The 15,797-nt window shown below is 38.8% G+C and overlaps 2 protein-coding genes across 9 annotated transcripts in view; one reads left to right on the top strand and one right to left on the bottom strand.

Annotated features, from left to right (window-relative positions):
- The window catches only part of SLC22A18 (solute carrier family 22 member 18), a 213,323-nt gene that overhangs the window by 178,099 nt on the left and 19,427 nt on the right, over positions 1-15,797 (top strand). Inside the window, exon 14 of one of the 4 annotated variants that reach the window (XM_030560559.1) lies at positions 14,019-15,001. The exons of the other annotated variants lie outside the window; for them this stretch is intronic. Within the exon in view, the coding sequence (XP_030416419.1) occupies positions 14,019-14,022 (4 nt within the window). The 3' untranslated portion in view covers positions 14,023-15,001. Of the gene's footprint in view, positions 1-14,018; positions 15,002-15,797 lie in introns of those variants that run through there. 4 annotated transcript variants of the gene reach the window in all.
- The window catches only part of NAP1L4 (nucleosome assembly protein 1 like 4), a 50,828-nt gene continuing 36,682 nt past the window's right edge, over positions 1,652-15,797 (bottom strand). For 4 of the 5 annotated variants that reach the window (XM_030560563.1, XM_030560564.1, XM_030560565.1 and 1 more), the window contains exons 11-15: positions 13,673-13,695; positions 13,179-13,298; positions 11,804-11,833; positions 10,306-10,362; positions 1,652-2,955 (exon numbers count right to left, since the gene is read on the bottom strand). In XM_030560563.1, coding sequence (XP_030416423.1) covers positions 2,917-2,955; positions 10,306-10,362; positions 11,804-11,833; positions 13,179-13,298; positions 13,673-13,695 — 269 coding nt within the window. In that variant the 3' untranslated portion in view covers positions 1,652-2,916. Of the gene's footprint in view, positions 2,956-9,060; positions 9,099-10,305; positions 10,363-11,803; positions 11,834-13,178; positions 13,299-13,672; positions 13,696-15,797 lie in introns of all 5 variants that reach the window. The other variant, XM_030560567.1, reaches the window with a different exon arrangement.

Genomic DNA, 15,797 nt, shown 5'->3' with positions numbered 1-15,797 from the left:
AGATCTGGATCACAGCATAAGCCACGTCTTTCTCCCCCCCCCCTTTTTAATTCAGCAAAATGCACAGTTCTGTATCTAGGAACTAGGGGTGCAGGCCATACCTACAGAATGGAGCCCTGTATCCTGGAAAGCAGTGACTGACCCCTAAAATCCTTGCAGAGTGGACAAGTAACTCTGTATGAGCTCTATCCAGCTGTGGCAAAATACTAATTCAATTCTTTGGATGCATGTACAAGAGGATGGAGGTGATTTTTACACCTCTGTAGAGGGCATGGGTGAGATACTAGAATACTGTGTATATTGGTCTATATATCTTTTAAAAGAGTGAAAATAGGAGAAGGTGCAGAAGAAAACCACGAACAATTTGAGGACTGGGGAAAATGCCTTCCAGAGACTTAGAGGTCAGTCTTAAAAAAATATTTTTGTTGATAAAATAATTGAGGTGACTGGATTACAGTGTGTAATGTTTGTTCCTAGCAGATATTTAACATCCTATTACCGATGGATAGAAATTACTTCCTTACCTGTATGAGTACATCATCCTGCTTCTTGCCAACCAGAACATCTTTTTTAAAAAAACCCCATACTCATGTTTAGCATGAACAATTGTAACATCTCCATCTAGTAATGGCCTAAACCATTTCTAGGATTTCTTTTGTTCCTAGCATACTTAAAGATAGAGGAAATTCCATGGCTGGCAGAGATAAGGACAAAGTATTTAAACTTCCTTTTCAATATTTCATAACTTGAATTTTACATTGTTGTTTGGTATATATTGCTTTAATTTCTAATTGCAACCTTCACTTTGCCACTCTATCAGGATAGGCTTTTATCCAAAGTTGTCCTACCTTGATAGTGGAATCATGAGGGTTTTTTGGGGCCATCTAATAAACCCTTCTTAAAAGAACTCCCTAATATCTCTCACTAACACAGAAGTACATTTCAACCATGATGAATAAGCAAGAAACAATGCTATTGCATGGTTCCTTATTCATTTTTCCTCATGTGCATCAAGTTTGCTCACTTTTGCAAGTAACCACTTCACTACTAGCCCAGTAGAACTTATCCTGGGCTGTGGTGGACTATCAAGCTGGGTTTCCATCTCATGCATCACTGATAATAAAGTTATTGTGGATCAGATTGTGTCCTCTGGCACCCATGCAACCTCAGTCTATAGTGGGAGTGGACAGGTGATGATGAGGGAATAACTTGCCCTCCAGAGTCTTTCCTACTGGTGACTGGAAGAAAATATTCAGCTGGCATGTCAGAGCCCAAAGTGAAAGTTCTGGCAGTTAAGGAAAAAAAAATCTGCAAACTGAGCAAGTTTGATTATGCAAATGAGCAAGACAAAATATAGAATCCTTACAATAGCATGTATCATTTTTGTATCTGAAGTTATATGATTATGTTATCTGTACTTCAAATGTAGTTACACCTGGGTAACGTCCATTAGAAATAGCCTCAAACCATCTTTAAATATTTGGATTTAGAGTAGGAAGCTGAACACTTTATACCAACTGTATTCTTGCATTAGGTGGTCACATTTTTGGCTATTTGGCACATCTCGTTTCATACTGCATACAGAAGCATGTAGAATAGGAAATCAAATGGGTGTGTTTAGTTAATACAGGAAAAATGAACAAGACAGCCATCACTTTCCATGTTTCACAACTTTAATAGAATATTTAACTAGTCTGTACAAATTGAAAACACTGTATTAAGTTACAAATGTGTAAGGTAAGGCTGGAGCACTCTCTACATGCCTGGTCACAGTGTTGATACAGCTGCTATTCAACTGCTGCCAGAGGTTGGCATTGGATGCCTAAACTAGAAATGTGCACCTGAAATTCTGCACAACATAAGGTAGCTTTGAAGACTTCAGAGTTTTAAACAAAACAAGAAACTGTGGAACAGAGTAATTTGAATGTTGCAAGTAAACCAGAACTTCGGATTTACTGAGTTAAATTTTGTTAATTTATATGTTCAGAATGAAACCCCCTCCCATGCAGGATATTAAGCAATAAAAGACTACTGGAAATTTTCTGGTTCTTTGGCTGCAACTCATTTCCATCAACAGCAATAATTTGGCCTATATGTTATGATTTTTCCCCCAAAAGAGCTGTCATTTTGAAACATGTTCATTTCTTCTGTCTACTACCTTCAGAGAGACCAAATCAAGTTTCCTTGTACAAATACCCATATTTTACGCAAACAGGAAAATATTTTCAAGTATATTAAAAACTATTAAAAAAGCACTAATTCAGTCAAAGTACTTACAAACATGAATAAATAAATAGAAAGATGAACGACGACATAAATCTCGAATGACATCCCCATTAATGAATTACTTCAATTTAATTGACTTTACTAAGATAATAAATATGATATTTGAAGCTGCTCAAGCACTAGTCTGATTTGTAGATTGCAGGAAAATTTTATATTAAAAAGGAGAACTACTAGCAAAAGTCATACTGTTGTATTTGTTTTAGCTACCATAAATTTAATTTAATTTGTTAATTTAGCTTCTCAGCACATGTGCTATTCCACAATTTCAATGTTTACCAAGAAAACGAATAGTCTTTACTTTGTAGTTTGGACTAGGTCCCTATGAATAGGGCAAAAGGCTCATCAGAAAGCCTACTGACAATTATTTAGCTAGTGTACCAAAGGCTGTAGAGTGTGCTTTATTTAAACCTCATTTCCCAAATGCAGTGAAGATACCACTGTATAAGTTAAGCAAAAAATAAGGAAAAAAAAAAAAGAGTTAGTGAAAATCATGCATTTGAAAACAAATTAATGTTAAGCATTGTTAATAAGATTGTGCTGCAGCAATGGAATATCCTGAACTGCAGGCCAGGTATCCAAATATATTTGTTACAGGTTGTTCAAATATCACTCTGAAGTGGTATTTCCTTATTATTGTTGTTTGCACTCAGCAGGTTGGCTGGAATCTTTCTGTTTGGAGAGGAAAAAGAAAAAAAGTTAAAGGAAGAATCCTACAATGGTAGTTCACTCAGTGCAATTTGGTCATGCATCCTTTATAGGCAACTAAATAGATTGCTGCCACAATGTCTACTGGGGAGGAAAGCTACAGGTAAACATGGGCTAAATCACGAGGTCCTTAGCTACAATTCCCATTGATGTACAGTTGCTCAGCACTTCACAGATTATTCTAGTATACTTATGTTCTTAAATGGTAGAGAGCATACAAGAACTGCCATAGTGGGTCAGACCAAAAGTCCATCTAGCCCTTTACCCCATCTTCCGACTGTGGCCAATGCCAGGTGCCCCAGAGAGAATGAACAGAACAGGTAATCAAGTGATCCATCCCCTGTCGCCCGCTTCTGGCAACACAGAAGAGTTTCAAAAACAAAAATTCTCGAGTCCACACATAGGCTCCTAAATAAGTGGCCCAGTTTTCAAAAGTGATAGTGTCAATGGGAGATCCAGGGTGCTCAGCATTTTTGGAAAAAAAAAAAAAATCAATTCACTTGTTTTTTTAAGTCTTGGGTGCTCTGTTGGAGATGATGGAATGTATTTAACAGGTTGTGTTCCCCTCAGATGCCTTCTGCATCGCTAGCCAATAACTATTCAACTGTTTTAACACTCAGACACTTCTTGCCAAATGTTAATCTGATTTATAAGAGCGTTCAGAAAGTAAGAGACCTATAGCCCTACAACAGCATAGGGAGATGAAACAACCTGGGGGAAAAAAAAACAAACACCCCAACAAGAAAGGTGTGTTGATTAAATGCTCCAACTACTTAGCTTTACAGTTAATACTACCACACAATGTAGCAGGATATTTTAATCTAAGCACATACTTCCCTTTGTTTCTCTCATTACCCGCATCTATTATAGATATGGAGTTTGTGTTTTTATTGGTTTTTAACCACACACAAACATGCCTTTGTTGAACTCTACAGTAGGAAGGAAAACAGCTATAAGGAAGACATCTTTCAAGAAAAGACACCACTTTGACTGTAAAATGATTTATATTTGTTAACGATTCCAAACCTGAACATTTGATATTGTAAAAAAAGCAAGCATAGAGAATACATGTTACATTCATTATTCATCATCAGGTGCCCAAGTGCCTCTTCCTAACTGTCTGGGTTTCCAAAGGACACTGAAGTTAATTAATTTGCATTGATATAGCCTTAAACATCAGGTGTCTATCCTGTCAAGAAGGAATCCTCATACACTTAACACAGCAGCAAAGAAATGTTTTGTTTTTTAAAAAGTTCATTTGACAGATACTACTTGTAATTACATGGTACTACTGTTTGATTAGATGTGGATAAGAGGGAGAACATGCACAACTTCCTAGCCATCAAAAAACCCTATTTTTGAAGTAAAGAACATTTCATGAAACAACTGCTTTGTAGCTGAGATAAATATCAAGTCAACTGACGGCAGTTTCCATTTCAAATAGACAGCAGACACATCAGTTAAGAGCAAGATAGATTATGTCATTAATACCATCAGAATTGCAAAATATGGCTAAATTTAACCCAAACACTTAAATGAGTAACTGATGAATTAAAGATTGTTTACAACATTATAATGGTTTAGAAACTATATTTTAATCCTACTTTAGATCTTTTTAATATAACAGCCTTTAAGCAGGTAGGAAAGAAAATATTGATGGTACTGCTTCCAAGCGGAAAAACAAAACTATTTTATTTCAGTTTTATTCATGAAGACAAAACCCTTGTGTATTACATTTTCTAATACAATTATCCATGTTTTGTACCACTTTACAGCAATAGAGACATTTAGAAAAAAATGCTGTTGCTTAATTTCAACACGATACATGAAATTGCATACATATTGAAAAGTTCCCTCTGTAGTAAGTTTCACATGTTAAAATGTAGATATTGTTCTACATGCTATACCGTCACACTGAAAATGTGTTTGTAGATCTCTAGGATAGTTGTTTTTCAATATACAGAAATAGTGTGCTTTGGGCAAGGATGTCAAAAGCACCTAAATCTCACTATCTTTCAGTGAACTCTCTTAGGAGCTTAAGTCCCATTTTAAAAAGTAGATAAGGTGCTTTTGAAAATTTTACCTGTTAAACGCAATTGAAATATAAATGATCTAAACCCCAGTATTTCACACAGTAAATTGCTTTATTTGGCTCCCTCACTAAACCCAGTCTCCAAGCACAGAAGGAAAAATGAGAGAGAGCGCGAGTGCATATGCAGATGGTTAACAGATGTGGGTCTCCCAGACTAGGAGGTTCCAAGACAGTCTCCCTTTTCATAGAGAACACCCTGCTGTGGGGGAATGGAGGGTTGGTTTAACTTGAGCACTACCTACATCTTTTGAAGTGTCATAGGGAGCGAAGTGATCTCTTAAAGAACCAGAACCAAAAGTATTTGAGCTTTCCCTTCCTCTTTGAACTCCACCAGTGCAGCCAGTGGTTTGCTCCTGAGCTAAGGCTCTGTTCAGCAAGCTGACAGATATTCTCTACGTTTCACTTTCCAAATGGTCTCAGTGTGTAGCCCCACACAGAGAACATTACACTAGTCTAGCCTTGAAATGACAGAGGCATGGATAGTTGTACTAAGGTTCACATAAAACCATCCAAGTTGCACTTGCCTTGTCACGTGCAGACGGAAAGTGATCTTCCTTACAGATACAGCTGCCTGGGAATCCAGTAGCAGCCTAGGAATCTAACAGTACTCTCAAATTGAGAAGCTGTTACAAATTGCAGCTCTTCTTCCTGCTACTGGTCTGCCCTGAGCCTCCCTTCCAAGTCTGCAGCCCCTTACCTCCTATGTGGTCACTACATGCAGACAGGTTTGCTGGACAGTAGCACCAGGAGGAATCAGTGCTGGCATGTGCTGAGCACTGGTCACATGGAGGTTTGCAAGGCAGCAGTCAGAGAAGATAAATCCCAGCACCTTCCTTCCCTGGCTGCAGCCTTGAAAACCTGCCTGCAGGTGGCACCTTTCTTCCGGGATAGGTTGCTAGTAAGTCGCACACTGCTGCCAATATCCAAATCCTATTACTACAGATGTTAATGGGATGGGATTGATTTCCAGTAAAACACTGCAATTAACCAGAAGTTGCATGAAGCAGTGAAATTGACAAGAATGACAGCCAGCAACCAATGTAAATAATGCACTGTCTACAGAGACCCCACTTAGCCCTAACTACACCAACATGAGAGACGCAGAGTTTGAGTTATGTTGGTGTAGGGCACTTACTTCGGCAAGACCAAGGCTGTAGCCAATACACTGACATAGTTCTGTTGATATAAGATGCCCTACGTTGGCCTAGCTGTGTACTGTAGATCAGGGCTGAGTTAGTCACCGAGCTCTAAGTTTGAGGAGTGGTCCTCTGCTGTACTTGTAACTCCAAATTTGCAGTGTGTTGAGGACGAGAGGAAAGAACAAGACAGATCCAAGACACTGCAATCTTCCCTGCTCAAACTGCTTTCCCGACTTCTGTAAATCCCCAAAGCATTGCAGATTAAATGCTTTTAAACTACACCCTTTCAGAACACTGAACTGATAAATTTAAAGTCCAGCAAATATTTCAAGCAATGTCTCTGCTCATTAATTATAAAGTAATAAAGTTCTGCTAGTTAACCTCAATGCCTTGATTCCCAGTCCTTTGATTCATATTAGGAATAGGTTTATTCAAAAGATATTACTGACTGTAGATGCGGTCATTCATCTTTCTACCACCGTTTAATGTTATCCTCTCTCAAAACCAATATATGTTGCTGGTTGATTCAAATAATATTCCACTCCTCCTCTCTAAATTTTTACAAATCTGCTTCTGGAAAGCATCCAGTTTAACACAATGGAGTAATCATTTTGTTGCACATTCTAGATTGACATGCATATCTGACAGCTGGTCATCCGCTTATTTCTGTACCCTTAACAGTAACCTGGCCACCAAACTATTGTGGGATCAACAAAAGGTAGTGAGCACTAAATACTTGTTGTCAGAGTCAGGCACAGCAAGGAGAAAACCAGGCATTTAATCAATCATTGGAAGCCAGACTATGCATTAGAAGAGTTAACTAGCTCCCCACCATCCCCATAGCTCAGACATCACCTCAAGATGTCAAATCTTGGATGATCCTATTATCCCTCAATAAGTCACCCCAGGTATGATCCTAAGGAATGGAGGAAAAGCAAGCATCACAGCAAACAAACAAACTGTAAGTAACTTCACAGTGAAGTGTATGTGAGGAACTGTGCTAAGAGTATGGGAGTTCTTGAAGGTTCTGTTCATCCTATATATGGAAGACATTTCACAGGTCATCAAAACAGGTTTGCTGCTTAGTAATGGAGGCTTCTGCCAAGGTTGCTTTGAAGATGGAGTATTCTGAAGCATCAACTGTCATCCTCTCAGGAGGGGAGACTTCAGCCCTGGAGTACTGATAGAACTATGCTTGTTATCTGAATTTAGCCAGTTAGCTATCCTTCTCCCCTCAATGACATCACTCATTCCTTCAACCAGTAAAGCTGACACGGGTCCTCCAAGGCGCACACTGTACCAGTTACAAGACAACTAATTGGCTACTTATACAGCCTTTCTAAATCTAACACCTTTATACAACACCAAGACTTTGCACACTGCTTTACACAAGTTAAAGTGACATGGTTCTGCCTGAACACTTTACAATCTAAATTAGACAAACTTAGGACATGTGAGTAGGCAACAAAAAAAAGCAAATCAAAGCAAGAAAATCAAGCATATTCTGATATTTATATAGCAAATGAGCAATGTAAGAAGGGAGGAGTAGACAGGAATGGACGTCAGTGGACAATCAGGCAAAAAGTGGATTTAGGAGGAGAGAGCTGAAGGAGAGCAAGGATTCTTGGTGCACAGAAATGGTAATGCCTTCCCAGGCATAGGGAACAGAGAGTGAACAAAAAGGAAGGCAGCAAGAAGAGTTGGCCAAGTGAAGGGGATAAGATGGGAGAAATGGAAGATAAATTTTTTGTACTGACAGGATTGGAGCCTTGCCAATCTTAAGTTTTATTCTGAAGGACGGGGAGCGACTGATGGGGAGATAGATTTGAGGAGTCCAGGTGAGTGTGAGAGAATACAACAACATGAATGAGTTTTGGCAGTGGGAGTAGGGATTGGTTTTGAAAGCAATTAGATTTGCAGAGAACAAATCACAAGATAAGTTCAGTCTTGAAGCTGAGTGATAGGAAGTACAGTGGAGTTACAAATCATAGTCAAATCCAGGATGTAGGGAGAACGTAAGGAGGAACGAGTCCAGTTTGACATGTGTTTTGGAAAGCAGCAGGGCAGCTATGAGGAAACAAAAACAGAAAGGCACAAGCCTTAGAAAAGAGAGGGAACAGGTAGATGAGAGAAAAATCCCATGCGAGCAGACAAGATCGCTCAGGGCGAGGGGGCAGAAGGGAGCACCGGAGAACAGGAGAAAGAGGATCCAATGAAAGCAACACCAAAAGAAGGATAAGTGAACCAGAAAAGTAAAGAACCATGGAAGCCCAAGAAAGAGGATGATCTCTTGGAGAAGTGGGTAGCTGTCAGAGACAGCAGAGGTTGATTATAGATAAAATACTTAGATTCAGAATAAGCAAGTGACTCATGAGGAGAGTTTCAGCCAGAGTTGAGAAGGATTAAACTAGAGGAGAGTGTTAAATGTGTTTACAGCTCACTTGCAATCAATGAAAACCAACTAAAAGAGTCACGCTAAAAAGATACAGTATAAACCCAGATAGAAGAGAAAACATTTTTGTGACAAGTCTCAGAGGTATAACTTGTGTCCTGAGAATGTTGTATATTCAGTATATAATGTTACCTTGGAGTGCTACAATGTAAGCATAAACTTGCAACAGGGAGGCAAGGAGATAATCTAGATACAAATCTATTCTTAGGATACCATTCATGGGTATCCAGCCACACATTTCTCTCTACACTTTTCTGAACTGCAAATGAGGCATAAAACCTCAGTTTCGCCTAATTTTTATTTTAAAACCAGAAAGGTAGCTATAAACAAACCACATTGCATGTGCTACACATTGGAAGTTAGGTATGAATGGAATTCCACCTTACCTAGAAATGTATGAATGATAAACAGACTTAAATTACACCTAAATGGAAAAAAAAATTGAAAGGAACTGTCAGCATGAAAGAAAGTGAAATGTACAAAATTATACAGGCGGCAACAACCACAACGTTCCAAGATAGCTTAAGACATGGTTCTGCAGAATACCACACTCCACAGGACATGCTATTGAATACAGATCTACAGCACTGCAAATGTGTATGGCCACTGTAATTAAGAACACAGTGACTGGTATGATTCTCCCCTGAAGTATCTTTGACACCATTACTCCAGTAATGATGATTTTTAATTCTCAGCTCACCCATCATTGCCCTCCAGCTACTCTATTCAGGAGAGCCATGAAAACGGAGTGTGAAATATTGTTTCCGCAAGTTCTATTCTTTCCCTGTTCAAAGAAATAATTTCATCAAGAGTACAGACTTCTTTTAATACTTATTACAAGAGACAGGATTGATTCCTGGCACGGAGGCTAAAAGTGTTTTCTGCAAGGCCTGGTGTATCAGTCCCATGATCTCAAATTGGAAGTTTTATATACTTATTGCCATTAAAGAAATGGAAAGATGCTACTTTAATAGAAAAATGAATAGAAGTCTCCTCCCTCTTTTCATTACCTTTACTTACTAACTGTCTGGGTGACTGAATTATGGCTGAAAACTAGGTAAAAGGGGGAGCAGTGCCCATATCTTACTGACTTTTAAACTAAGCCTTATATTTTGTACTAGCTCTCAGCTTTTCTTCTGGCTAAACACAATGACATGATGGCAGTGTGTGGGATTCAGCAAGGCAACCACAAAGAAAGGAGCAGAGTTACTATAAGAGAAAAATAGATGGAGCTAGCAAACAGACTTGTCAAAGAAACATTAATTCATTCTAAAACTAGACTTCAAACTCGTATAAGATTTCTACCTACATATCCTGTAAATTGATTTCTTTGCAAATATTTAAATATTCACCTTTAATTTTACATAGAAAAGTGGTAAACATATCAATCACATCTGCTCCCCAATGTAGGTAAGTTAACATGTCTAATACTATTATTTATGCAATTTATAACTTAAGGACAATATTTAAGAAAACCTGAAGTTCAGAAGTTAATTCCCTTCATAATACAAAAAGTGTAAAAGAACAGGAATGAAGAGAATGATAACATAGTATACTGATACGTTGTTCATGGTTACACTTTGTACAGTTCTATTGTACTATAAGTATATATGCCCAAACAAAAAACTAACCTTAGGATCACTCTCTGTATCCTCCTCTTCCTCTCCCTCCTCTTCACCTTCCAATTCCTGTGATAAAAGGAAGAGAGATTAATAGGAGTTAAAAATCAGATTAAAGCAACTGCTTATGGTGCACAAAGCCAGCTATACAGTGCCTTCTATTGCATTCCTGTGTGTGTGTCAGCTGTGGAAAATAAATCTATTTGGGTTGGACAAGACAACCAGTCATCTGGTCCAGAAAGTCTCAAATGTCAGTGTGGATCTGAATGCAACATTCCTGTGGAAGTTATTGCAATTGCACAGATTTTTTTATTATTATTATTTTTTTTTTTTTTTTAAAGTGCCTGCAACACAATTCTGAGTTTTGTACTTCTGGGGAAAAAAAAACCGCTAGTGGATCTGCCTGATTTTGTTTCTTCATTTCAACCCTTATCTCATCTGTTTCTTTGAACAGTCATGCACCCCACGCACATGCCTCTTTACTACGTCTGGATCCTTTCAGTTCCTCCTCTTGCACATGTCTAACCTCAAGTTGTTGTATCCTGATGGAGGCAGATAGGCTAGCTCTTTCTCATCTGCTTTTACAAGAGTTAAAGTTTTTCGCTGCAAAAAAACTGGGACTCCTGTGGAAGCAGGGGAAAAGGAGGCCACCAGTCTAAGAATTGGTGATGCACTGCATTCCAGTACTTGATTAGGTCATATTACCATGGCATTTTCATGAAAAAAAGATTCTCAAGCACGTCTTGGTGAAAGGGGCAAAAAGCAAATTGTTAATATCTGTCAAAGGCACTGATTTGTCCCCAATGTTGCTTTTATATTCATTTTAGTGCAGAGATTTTGTACAGAGCTTATCATCACTATGTTTGTGCTCCGGTAACACTGGAAAAAATTGATCACAGTGGTTGCCATAATGCAAAACTGCCTGTGAACCTAATTAAACCCTTTATAACAATTCTTAATTAAAATAATTATTTAATATCTGAGAGGACTATGCTTCATCCCTTGCGAACTGTCTGTTTTAACTGTTCCAGTCTTGTCCAGTGTGTCTCCCCAGCATGTAACTAGGATTGTGTTTCCCATTAGCCTTCCTTACAGCCCAAGGTTTAACTTGGTAAACAAGTACACAAAAGATTTTTCAGTGCAATGCAATCTTCACATCTGCCCACAAAACAATTTCAACATTAAGTCATGGTTAAAAAAATGGACGTGACAATCAATTACTCCTTTGTTAAATATTAAAGAGTTGCAACTGTATTTTGATAATACAGCTCTGAGATACTGGACATAATTGGAATGTGTGTTTTTATGGAAAATACTTAGGACAAAAATTAGAATCTGTATAGATTTTACAGCTGCTTAACGTTAAGCTATAACGACTATTTTGTAGAGGAGTATGAACATGGCACTATGAAATACACACAGCCGTTTGTCCTATATGGGGCTAGATATTTCTATTTCAGAAAGGAGACTATGGATTAGTGATCTACAATCAACGCGATAGGCATCTCACCTCCTCTTCTCCTTCCTCTCCTTCTTCAAACTAAAACAAAAATAAAATGTTTAGGGTTGCAGAATGTTTTATGCAATTAGCTACAATAGGCATAGCAAATGCAAGCACTTAGAGTACCCTTCAAATAATCTCAAAACATTTTATTTACCTTCTAAAGCACTAACCCCATTTTACAGGTGTGGAAGGGGATACACAGAATTACTTTCTTCAAGTCCTACACAGAGTTGGTGACAACATCCGAAGTCTATAATCAATGTCTCCCAACTCTCAGTTTATCCCGTTCTCCCACTCACTGTAGCCTCTAAACAATGCTGCCTCCATGACAATTACCATTTAATCTTATAACAAGAAAAAGGGTGACACCAAATCTTGCAATATAGCTTTTCAGACATGTGTCTACAAGCAAGATATGCAGTTTCACTCACAACTTGCCTCAGCTCAGCAAGACAGTGACTGGGATATGAGCATTAGAAATTATATAGACAGAGAGAATATAAGTAAGTAAAGGAGGAGCCATAAGCCCTACTTTTTAATTTTAATTTACAAATTGAACTCATGGAATAAATACAAATAATGAATATGCTTCTTGGGTAATGTACATTTAACAAACTGAACACTGAAGCAGCATTAAGGAGAAACTTAATAGCATCCTTTATTCGTAAATTTCTTGCTCCTACCATCTTGTGACTAGTATATTTATACTAATGCAAGTTTAAGCAGTATACTGGTGTTCTCTTCTGCTGCATTCATCAGGGTATTTCAGCATAAGTGATTTTACATTGTTTTTTAATTTGGCTTTGTTTGAAGACAAGATACTACAAAAAAAATTCTCATTTCAAAGCAGTATTTAAAATTATTTGCCTAAACCAAACTGGTAAAGGCAATTAGTTTAGAAATCCACACATCTTTAAAGAAAGGCCAATCCTTCCTAAGTCCAGAAGCCTTCTCTTCTGCCTTGAGCTAGTGTTTTAAATGCTGTATCTCCTGTTTCCTCCAAAAAAAGAGCGTGTGAAGTTGCCCACTCAAGGAAACCAAAGTCTAGATGCTATATTGCTTCAGAGTCCAATCAAACGTGCAGCTACAGCTCAGCAAGCACAGTCACGGCCTGGTTCAGTTCTGTGGGCTACAATAATAAAGATACTGTGGTTGTTGCCTTGTCCAAAAGAAACCTCTCCCTGATTTCAGAAGTCCCAGGCAGTCAATGGAAGGTTTAACAAAAAAGGGCAATGTGACCATATTCAGCAAGTTCTCAGTGTATCTGCTTTTTCATTTATTTCACTCAAGAAAGTAATGGTATTTACTATTTCAGCCACAAGAATAATAGGCAGCTTTTGTGTAGAGAAAGACATACAAGATAGGTGAGCAATATACATACGTTATCATCATCCTCTATTGCCTCCCCAGTGAAATAAAGCACAGCACGAGGGACTATCCTTTCACGGAAGAAGTGCCCAATTTCAAAGTCTGTGGCTAAAGTAAACTCTGAATCTTCATCCTGTAAAGCAAGTCAATTGAATTTTAGAGAATTACTACTGGAAACGCAACACTATGCAGACATAAATGCTGTTCATCGTGGTTCAGTGATATCCTGTGGCCAACCTGATCTCTTACCAAGAAGGGCTGTAGTAATACAGAGATACTGGGGATGAAGTGGAAGAAATGGGCTATTGGGGAAAGTGCTGGGGCCAGTGATGTAAGTATGTTATTTTAAATCAAGCTGTAGCTCAGATTTCTTACTAGGCAAAAGTCAGACTAATGGAGAAATCTGTGTGTGATTGCTGATGTGTGCATTTGAGTAAAGCCTAGGAAGGGGAGCTTTAGGATGAACATATAGTAAGAGATGTCAAATCTTGTTAAAGTGAGACTTACCAGTGACTCTCCATCCCCAGACACTACAAAGAGAAAGAGGAAAAAAAATTCATGTAACACTGAAAAACGCAGTCCATCTGGTTGTTCAAGCTTGTAGGATGGGCTATGAGAAGTTATCTATTCATACAAGTGTTGTGTGGATTAGTGTTTGTTACATTAGAATTGTAAAGCCTGCAAGTGCTAGGTACTGTTAGCATCACCAAAAGGAAAACAATTCAGTTTCAGTCTAAGACCTTGTCTATACTAGAGTTTTGCCTACAAAAGTCAGCTTTTATTGACAAAACAGTGGAAGTGTACACACTACAATGCTCCGCCGACAAAAAAAACTCTCCTGCTTTGCCGACAGATAAGGAAGTAACAAAGGAGAACAAGGAGGCCATGTTTTGAGAGGTGCTTCAATCCTCAGAAGCCGAAAAACAAGAACGCAGGGTGTGGAGAAAGACGTTAAAAGAAAATTATAGAATAGCCAGGCAGGACAGAAAGGAGAGCCAGGAGTGAATGTTAATGGGCCAGGAGCAGATGATAAAAGTTATGGAGGAGAAAATGGAGATGTTGAAGTCCTTAATGAAACTTCAGGCAGAATTCATGTTTGCTCAGCACTCCCTGTAGCTGATAGAGAACTACTTTCCATGCCCTCCCCAACTCCTCTCTCACATTCCTTGCAACTTCCCAACCTGTCCCGGTATCCCATTCACTCCACCCCTTTAGACGGCTTCCAAAGTTATAGCAACTACACACAGTTGTAAGAGCCTATACTGCCCTTCATTTGTTTTTCCCTTCCCACCAAGCCTTTTGTGCGTGTTAACTGGTATTTAATAAAAACACTCTAAAGATAACCAATCTTTGTCTCCTACACATGGTGGTTGCTGATGGAATTACTACACAGTGGCAATCTGATCATTTGCTGAGTACAAATCATGGTTAGGAATTAAAGTTTTCATGCAAGGCAGCAAGTTAAGGCATGGTAGAGTGCTGTACAGAAAGACATTATTGGAGCTCTTTGTCAAAATGGTGCCTCAAAGCCTCCCTGATTCAAATAGCCTCCAATTGTGCCCCTTTAACAGCCCTGGTTTCTGGCTGCTCAAAATCAGCTGTATAGCATAGAGGTGGATCACCTGACACCAGGGGAAACTTTTCACCCATAGCCTCACAAAACATTATGGAGTGCACAGCAGGCAGTACTCCTGGGGGAATTCTGCGCCAAAAATGAAAAATTCTGCACACATTTTACAATTCTGCGTATTTTATCAAAAACAATAATGTAATCATACCAGTTTCAATTATTTTGGTAAATTATTTCAAAATGCCTATCAGCAAGTATGTCTGTAAGAACACAGATAACAAAAGAGATTCAGGAAATGTTTTTTTGACAAATAGATTCCTTACTAGGCATATTAATATAGAACTGAGTAATAATTAATTTAAACTACAGTAGAGAGCCATAGTTCCTGCACCCCTCAGAAGCAGTGCAAAGGCTTGGCGGAGTCAGGGGTAATGGACGAGCTGAGGGAGAGAGAAGTAATTGCTGGGAAGAAGCCTGGGTTGAAGGGTTGTTGAGTATGGGTGGGAAAAGTATGGAATAGTTTTGTTTTGTTTTTTTTTGGGGGGGGGGGAGCCAGGAAGGGATTGTTAGGGAGCATCCCCAATGCAGACCCTGGCTGACCCCTAGCCTCTCCCATTCAGTCAGGCACATCTGCTCCTATCCCCATGTGTCCCAGCATCCCCTCAGCCAGCCCCCTTCCCTCATATCCATGTGTCTCTATGCCCCCACTCAGCCATCCCCCTTTCCCCTTGTAGCTCTGCACCCTGCTTCCATGCTGATGCTCGTTAAAAAAAAGTATGCGTTAATTAAATTTTGACTGAACTCCTCAGGGGAGAATAGTATGTCTCCTGCTCTGTTTTATCTGCATTCTGCCATATATTTCATGTTATAGCAGTCTCAGATGACCCAGCCTATGTTATTCGTTTTAAGAACACTTTCACAGCAGATTTGACAAAATGCAAAGAAGGTACCAAGGTGAGATTTCTAAAGATTACTACAGCACTTGACCCAAGATTTAAAAATCTGAAGTGCCTTCCAAAAATCTGAGAGGGACAAGGTGGGGAGCATGCTTTCAGAAGTCTT

This window comes from Gopherus evgoodei, chromosome 4, assembly GCF_007399415.2.
Source record: "Gopherus evgoodei ecotype Sinaloan lineage chromosome 4, rGopEvg1_v1.p, whole genome shotgun sequence".
NCBI classification, from domain to species: domain Eukaryota; kingdom Metazoa; phylum Chordata; order Testudines; family Testudinidae; genus Gopherus; species Gopherus evgoodei.
Note: the sequence above shows the minus strand (reverse complement) of the source record. Positions and strands in the feature narration are given on the sequence as shown.